Source organism: Lolium perenne, chromosome 7 (assembly GCF_019359855.2).
Source record: "Lolium perenne isolate Kyuss_39 chromosome 7, Kyuss_2.0, whole genome shotgun sequence".
Lineage (NCBI taxonomy): Eukaryota > Viridiplantae > Streptophyta > Magnoliopsida > Poales > Poaceae > Lolium > Lolium perenne.
Genome location: NC_067250.2, coordinates 201,162,185 through 201,170,475, shown reverse-complemented (window position 1 = coordinate 201,170,475; position 8,291 = coordinate 201,162,185). Strand labels below are relative to the sequence as shown.

Genomic DNA, 8,291 nt, shown 5'->3' with positions numbered 1-8,291 from the left:
CATATTGAGTTAACAAAGAGATAATACCAATTATATGTTGTGTCATTTTCTCCTTATTTTCGCACTGGGTTTCGAAGGAGTTATAACAGCATATCCAACCATTATATGTTGCACCATTTTCTCCTTACTTTTCCACTGGGTTTTTAAGAAGTTTTAGCAACATATCATATACACTACTCTCCTCTTATTTTTCCCACAGGGTTTTTAGAGGAGATGATTTCAAAGATGATTCTAGAGATGACCAAGCACAAGGACAATGAAGGATTATGGGAGTGTTAGGATTTAATTAAATAGGTTTATTTAAAGAGATAATCATCCCTCGTGTAATTCTCTGTGTTGGTTGGTTTGTCAACAGACACAATTCTTCCTCACACCTCTTCGAACGGGCACGATCCATATTTACATCACTTTCCCTTGTATATAAGTTTTGAATCATTTGTTCTCTCTCGTTTACATCTCGATTACTTTCAACAGTGTGCATCCTGGATCAGAGGCGGACAGGGTGTCCAGATCACCTTACCCTAGTTGAAACCCTGGACACCTTACTATATCCAATAATGCTACATCTAGATCTACGGGATTTTCTTAGGGGCTTTGGGTGGTGCCGAGATCCCACTTACACATTTTTTGACAATCAATACCACATATATTCATAGTAATAAATAGTACATAGTAGAGATACATGAACTGACTCCAACGATTACAAAATAAAGTCTAAAAGATAGTAACAAATCTTCGAGGTCTTCAATTTCTTTCTTCTTCCAGAACACAATCTTGTACTCTTCTGAACGTAGCCAAAGATAGATAACGAACCATAAACCTGTAGATACTGACGAAAGTACTCCCATAATTTTTTGAGCCGCAATACCAAGGCTGCGTGCACGCATGCAACCATTAAAGCAGTCATACAACATCGGCAAGAGTACCAACACCAGTATATCAGGGAATAATAACCGACTAGCTTTGTCGTCGTTGATGGAGAGTCGATAGTACGAATCACCATTGTCGAGGACGTAGCAGCCAGGATAAAAACTGCGAGCGTAATCCTCCTCGCGGCAACAACGACAAAAGATCCAAAATAGATCTAGCGAAGCAAGATCCGAAGGCCCATACCTAGAAAATTGTGATCGTTCAACACCACCATTGACGCCGGGAAGAAGATCTCGTCGCCGAACAAAAGGCCGAAGATCAGTTATTGCAGACGATGACATCTTCATTGAGGGAAAACCAACAAGAAGATGGCTACCAAAATCCTAACATAATCTAATGAAAACAATACTTTTATTGAAAACTTCACGCATATATCGGGTTCCCCACTCCTCCTGACGCCGGCGAAACCAACCGAAGAAGGGGGAACCGATCTATGTAGAAGGATGAACTGGAGGTGGCTAGGGCTGGGTTTCCGTCAGAATTCACTACACCACGGACCAGATCCCATTTACACCTTAATATCTTGTGAGACATCGATACATTATATTGCCGACAACTGCATGGACCATGCTCGCCGCGGTTGAAACCCTTTTACAGTATTATTAGCCACTCCACAATATAATAAATAAAAATTTCAAAATAATAAAAAATCGAACACATGAATTGATCAACTGGATCATTGCATGATCGGCTCCTCCATGATCTCGGCGGTCGTCTTCTTGATGAGCTCCCACGCGCTTCTCACATGCCGCTCCTCCTGCAACGACGATCCCACCGCGAACCGCAGAACGAATCTGTTGCCGACCACCGTGTGTGCGAGGTAGACTTTCCCGGACTTGTTGAGCCGGTCCATCAGCACACGGTTCATCTCATCGGCGACTTCCTCCGTCATGGCTCCACTCGCCCTCATCCTGAAGCAAACCAGCGCGAAGTTCCTCGGCACGACGACCTCGAACCGATCGTCGGCACGGACGAGGCCCTCAAAAGTCTTTGCCATGGCGACGTCGCTGCGGATGTGCTCTTGTAGCTTAGCAGTCCCGTATGTGCGCATGACCATCCAGAGCTTTAGCCCACGGAAGCGGCGGCCGACGCCGACCTGCATGTCCTTGAGATCGGTGACCTCGCCGGAGTCTGTAACATCGTTCTTCAGATACTCCGGGTTTGTCTCCAGGGAGTCGCTCAGGCGGTGAGCATCGCGGACCCAGAGACAGGTGCAGTCGAGGCAGGTGAGGAGCCACTTGTGTGGGCTCATGCTGATGGAGTCCACGCGCTCCACGCCGTCGATGTGGTGCCGGAACTCCGGGCAGATGCACGCGCTGCCCGCATATGCGGCATCGACGTGGACCCAGGCATTGAACATGGCGGCGACGTCCGCCACTGCGCCCACCGGGTCGACGGCGTTGGACGACGTGGTGCCTACCGTGGCGCAGATGTACGTTGGCACGAGGCCAGCGTCGGCGTCAGCCTGCATGATCTCGAGCAGCTTCGCCGGGTCTAGCCCGTAGTCCGTATCGGCCCCGGTGGGGATCGATCGGATGTTTGCAGGGTCGAAGCCGGCGAGGCGACACGCCTTGAAGAACGTGGAGTGCGTCTGGTCGGCAGCGTACACCGTAAGCCTCGTGATACCAGACACGCCATCGGAGCCACTCCGGCGCAGCGCCGCGTCCCGCGCGGCGACGAGCGTGACGAGCATGGCCTCGCTTGTGGTCCCGAGGATGACGCCCCCGCCAGTGCCGCGGCCAGCGCCGGTGCGGTTCATGAAGCTTGTGGGCAGGCGCAGGAGCTGCGCGAGCCAGTCGAGCGCGAGCACCTCCATCTCGGTGGCGGCCGGAGCCGCCTGCCACGTGAACCCGACGGTGTTCATAGCCGAGGCGATGAGCTCGCCCGCGATGGCCGCGGCGCTGTTGGTGGACGGGAAGAAGGCGAAGAAGTTGGGGCTGGCCCAGTGCGTCATCCCGGGGACGACGGAGGCCCTGAGCTCCTTCATGGTGACGTCGAACGGCGCCGAGTGCGCCGGCGGGGACGCCGTGAGCTCGTCCTGCAGGTAGCCGGGCTTCACGTCGGGGAGGACCGGCATGGACTCGACGTTGCTGTAGTATTCGGTGATGAAGTCGACGGCCTTGTGGAGGTACGCGCGCACGTCGTCGGGGTTGAGCGGCTGGAAGCTGCCGTCCACGACGCCGGCGTTGAACGCAGGGAAGGCGGCAGGGTTTGCGTCGAGGCTACCCATCTCAAAGCGTTTGATCAAATTGATCACGAGGTACGATCACGAAGTATCGTGTTCGATGACTTGTGTAGTAGTGTGTGGTGAGTCGTGAGAGCTGAGCAGGAGGAAGAAGACGCTAGATCGAGATGAGAGATCGCTGGGTGGTGTGGTGCGGAGGGATATATGTGGGAAGGCTTTATATAGGTAGCGCGCGGGACGTGGGCGGGAAGTGGCGTAGCGGGATGGGCGTTTAAACTGGCGATACATGGTTGGTGGAACTGTGGAAGTGCTGCCGTGGTCGCCGGAGCCGTACGTCGTTGTCGGATCGGCACCGCCGTCAACCTCAATCTTAAACCTTACTAACGTAGGTGCACACCGGCACACACACCTGGCATATCCATGAACGGACAACGGGACAACTATCTATGTCAGCTGAAAATTTTGAAAAAGGAAACCGTCTGGGTTTTCTCGCGAGACAGAAGCGAAGTATGTAGATTGGTGGTTTCATGCTTCTTCTTTTTTCCATTGTAGTGCATATAAAACCCAAAATAAGGTTTAGTGTTATTTACTTATTATTACGTGTACATCGTCGAATTTTATGTGTAATTTACATGGAAATGAATTTTTTTAGCTAAAATTGCAACAAAGCAAATTAACGGTTCCCAAGTCAGTCCGTCGACCTAGCTCTAACATAATTCTTGGCTGACCTACAACAAGCAAAACTATATTAGTAGTATATATAACGACCTCCTACATATACTCTGACGTGAGATCAAGGATTACAAAAGGATGTCCCATTTTTCTCTGCCTTTATATGTTTCTTCCATCTGGTAACTAGCCAGCACAAATACCCACGAAGCTTACTATGGCCTCTTAAGGTCTTGACTTCTTACCTACCAATGCATCCAAATATATGCATGACTCAGCATGCGGAGGCAATATTTCAGGCAGATCCGACGGCTGCCATGACCATCTTCTTGGCCCCTTGGAGGACTGATCTATGGGTGGCGGTGGACGAGGAAGAGTCTTCTCATGTCTCCTTCTCCGGCTTCATCACTAGCTTTGACGACGCAAACCGACCCACCACTCGTTTGAGGTGATAGGTAAAATAAATATGAATATTTTATTAATTCTTATGTTTTCTAATTATTTATAAATATATGTATAGTTGTATTTAGCTACTATAAATATTTTACATTTTATTATCATTATAAATATGAAAAATTGATAAGTATTGCATGGAAAAATTGTATTAAAAACTATTACTAGATAAATCTTAAATGTATATTTATATTCATCTGGCTCGCTTTGCAGCTATAAAAAAATTATTTACCTCGTTGTAGTGCCAAAAAATGTTAGTCTTCTGGAGTAATAAATTAGTTTCAAACTTGCCTTGTTGTATAGTTTCAACCTTTTATATGGAACCAGTGAGAACATCAAACTTTTGAAAAGGAGAGCCCCGCCGGTGATAAATCACCATCCGTCTAAATGTACTGTTTATTTAGTTGCCACCAATTATCTTTATATTTTCTTTCATGGAGAATTTTAAGATGCACTTTATTTTCCTTAGCATGATCTGAATACTACCAGAAAACGGTTGATGTGTCGCGGCGCTTCTTTGCTGTGTGCCAAACAGAGCGAAACATGGTAAAGGCAAAGGTTTGTCGTGTTCTGACCAAACAAACACACAACAAAGACAACTATCATGACAAAGTCCACGCAAAACACAAGGCAAATAAAAATGGCCTGACAAAACTCTAAGAAATCACAAGGCGAAGAAATAGACACACAATAAAATATCTGTAACGGCAACCACCATGCACACGCGGCCTAGATGGCCACATCTGACGGAGCCGTTACAACAGTGATTCTTTGTTGTGTGTTCCTGAATGGACACACGGAAAAACATCTATAACGACAACCACTAGGCACATGTTGCTTTGATGGCCACATCTGACGAAACCATTACGACGATGGCTCTTTGCTTTGTGTCCCCGAACTGATACACGGCAAAACATTTGTAACGGCAACCAATAGGCACACATATGGCCTGGATGTCCGCATATGAAGGAGCCATTACGACAACAACTCTTTGCCGAGTGTCCCCGAATGAACACATCACAAAAAATTAGGGGCCATGTCGAATCTCCCCTCCCCGATGCATCTGACGGAGTTGTTACAATGTCAACACTGTCCTGTAAAACTAGGAAGCCCCAGGTCGACCTGGAAAGTGTGTTTCCATGTACCAACGAAAAACACACGGCAAAGGCTACGAGCTTTGTTGTGTGACACGCAGAAAACACACGGCAAAGGGGCTGGTCTTTGTCGTACACCAAGCCCACACAACACACAGAAAAGGTGATGTGGGTTGTCGTGTGCTGACACGTGGCAGACTCGATGTGGTTGTTAGTAGACAAACGTCATAGACGGATGATCTTGGCATAATGGCTAGGGCCCCCTATGTTGGATTTTTTGTGAAAGATCCCATAAATTTTTATGCAGATTGGTCATCTAATTGGCTAGAATTTCCCTACCTGCACCCCTCCAACTAAACTGATGTTCAATTGTCCCCCGTCATATTTTTTTCCTGGCACCGTTCCTGATAATGGCGAGGTGGTCTTGTCTATGGTGAATTGAAGCCGACGTTTCCGGTGCATTTTGTTGTTGTATAGTTTTTTCGGTTAGTTGTAACTGATGCACTATATAATTAAGCGGAAAGTTTGTGTTTTGCAACCGTCTTCCCATGTTCTCATGGGCAAAGGTTTATTGGACCATTACATTTGAGCGTTCACACTAATGACAAGATTATGGCATTGGAGCCTATCTCCTGTTACAATGAGTTTTTTCCCCTATTTTCGGTCCATATCAAAGACTTATTTGTAGATGAGTTGGATTCGGTGTCTTTAGTATCGCTCGGTACTAGTGTTTACAAGGCATGTTGGAACTCTAAATTCACCAATACTTTCAGTGCTAAATTATTGTGACCTTTTGCATGGTAGCAATATCAGTATTAATTTTCTCATGCATATTACTCCTTTTGAACTGATCAACAGACTAGATCATTTCTGCATAGTACCTGGTTTTTCTCATGCATAGTACCTGGTTCATCTGAGGTAGTATGATTATTTTCAACCATATGTGATGTAGTGTTCTGTAGTACTAGTGAATGTTCCAACCCTCTTACTCCACATGCGCCGTAGAGGAGCAACATAGACTAATAAAACCTGGAAACGCATGGGATGGAATAATAGTACTACTAGTATACTGCTTTTGACTGTATTTTCGAGAATATGAATGCAGCATTGACGGAAGTACTGTGCCATAATAGATTTATTAGCATGACGCCTTCGCCATTTGCTACGACCTGAGATAGATTCTGTAATTCTTACCTTTTGAACTGATCAACAGACTAGATCATTTCTGCTTTAGTGTATGCTAGGGGTAACCATATAGACGACACGGTAACTTTAATCGGTTGCACGAACATGTCAAATATTGACATGATCGGCCACAGGGTATGAACTAACTTTTAAACATAAGGCCTAAGCCCTGCTTTAAATTAATAAAGCCACAAAACCGGCAGATACAGAGTGCATACATAGCAAACACAGTGAACAGGACACAGATACACAAGCTAACAAAGGATAAAAACTACGAGCTTCGCTTGACACGCCGTGTCCATCGTCTTCTCGAACGCCGACACCAGGAGAAGCAGGGGCAGAAGGGACCATCATCCGCAGACACACTGCTTGCATTTCTACCAGAAGAACGAAAGGAGGCCAGCACACGGTCTCTGACTCCGAAGAGGGATCCCTTCCCTCTCGCCCCGGATCGCAGGGCGCCGCACCGTCGGAAGGCAGAGAGGTTCCCCCAAGAATGCACCATCGCTGAGACTACCCAAAGCTCAAAGGAGAGATCAAGACCAGCTGCCGCACCAGAAGCCACGCCACGGCCACTGCCACCCACATCACCGTCCAGAGGACGCACGCTGACGAACGAAGGCGCACCAGGAGGATCGGCAGACAAAAAGCAGCAATCACCACCAGACCCAAGCTTGCGGGAGCAACCTCCAGACCTGGCTCGACGCCGCGCAAGGAGCACCGCCAAGAACCACCACCGACAACAGAAGAACCTTGCCAACCACTCCCGCAGCCCCGGATGGTGCCTTCAGGAAGGGAAACGACATCGTGATGCCGCCACCGCCCAAGCAGCGACTAGGGTTTTCACCCTGGGCAGGGGGTTGGGTGGGGAGGGAGAAGGGACCTCAACGAAGCCTCCAAGGAGGGAATCGGCGCTAGGGGCGTCGACGACGTCGTGGCCACCGCCGGCCAGAGGTTTCCCCCGGTCCCGACCAACCCCACCACCAACTACCCGGCCACAAACACGCAGATCTGGCCGAGAGTTGCGAGCTTCACCGGTCGGGGCGGAGATCTCCCCAGATCTGACGCCACGGGCCGGCGGAGGGCCCCTAGCGTCGCACCACACGTTCGCCACCTCCCCGCCGCCCGCACGGCCGAGGACACGGGCCCGCACCACCCACGGCCGCCGCTCGCCGCGTAGAAGACGGCGCCGTTGCCACCCTCCGGAGCCGCCGCTCCGGCGTCCAAAGATCCCCACCGGGGTCACCACCAGCCGCAACCGCCCCCGGAATCCGCGGCCGAGGTCGTGGAGGAGGGATTCGCCGAGCAGCGCCCCAGCCATGGCGGCCGCCGCGCAGCAACCAACCCCCATGCTGCTGCGCCGCGGAGCGAGGACCACGGGCCGAGGAAGGAATCCCCGCCGCCCCCTTCACCGGCGACGCGGCCTTCGGCCGGCGTCACCTCTGGGGGCGACAAGGAGTGCGGAGGAGGAGGGGGGCCGGGCGGCGGCGGTTAGGGTTTCGCCCCCTCGGTCGCCTGGAGGGGGCGACGCGAGGGGAACGGTTCGGGAGGTGCTCAAGTGGTATGAACTAACTTAATAACTTTCTGCGCTGTAATTGTTAACAACTCACAATTCTTCTTGCAACGAAGAATGAAAGCATTTACACTATCTGGGACAACGTTGGAACACTTCCGACGCTGTGTTCCATGTAGGAGCTGCCAATCATGCAGCTCCTTCTTCTACCTCCAGTTGCCTCTCACAACTCACGCATGAACAATGGAGACACAAGGATTTG

At 49.7% G+C, this 8,291-nt stretch overlaps 1 protein-coding gene across 1 annotated transcript; it reads right to left on the bottom strand.

The window, feature by feature from the left end:
• Positions 1-1,432: 1,432 nt before the first annotated feature.
• LOC127314481 (tryptophan decarboxylase 1) lies at positions 1,433-3,314 on the bottom strand. The gene has a single exon (XM_051344948.2). It carries the CDS (start codon positions 3,158-3,160, stop codon positions 1,607-1,609), a length of 1,554 nt encoding a protein of 517 aa, XP_051200908.1. The 5' UTR covers positions 3,161-3,314; the 3' UTR covers positions 1,433-1,606.
• Positions 3,315-8,291: the final 4,977 nt, after the last annotated feature.

Excerpts from the sequence above, each read along its gene's own strand:
- LOC127314481 (XM_051344948.2), bottom strand. The coding sequence starts at position 3,160 with ATGGGTAGCCTCGACGCAAACCCTGCCGCCTTCCCTGCGTTCAACGCC.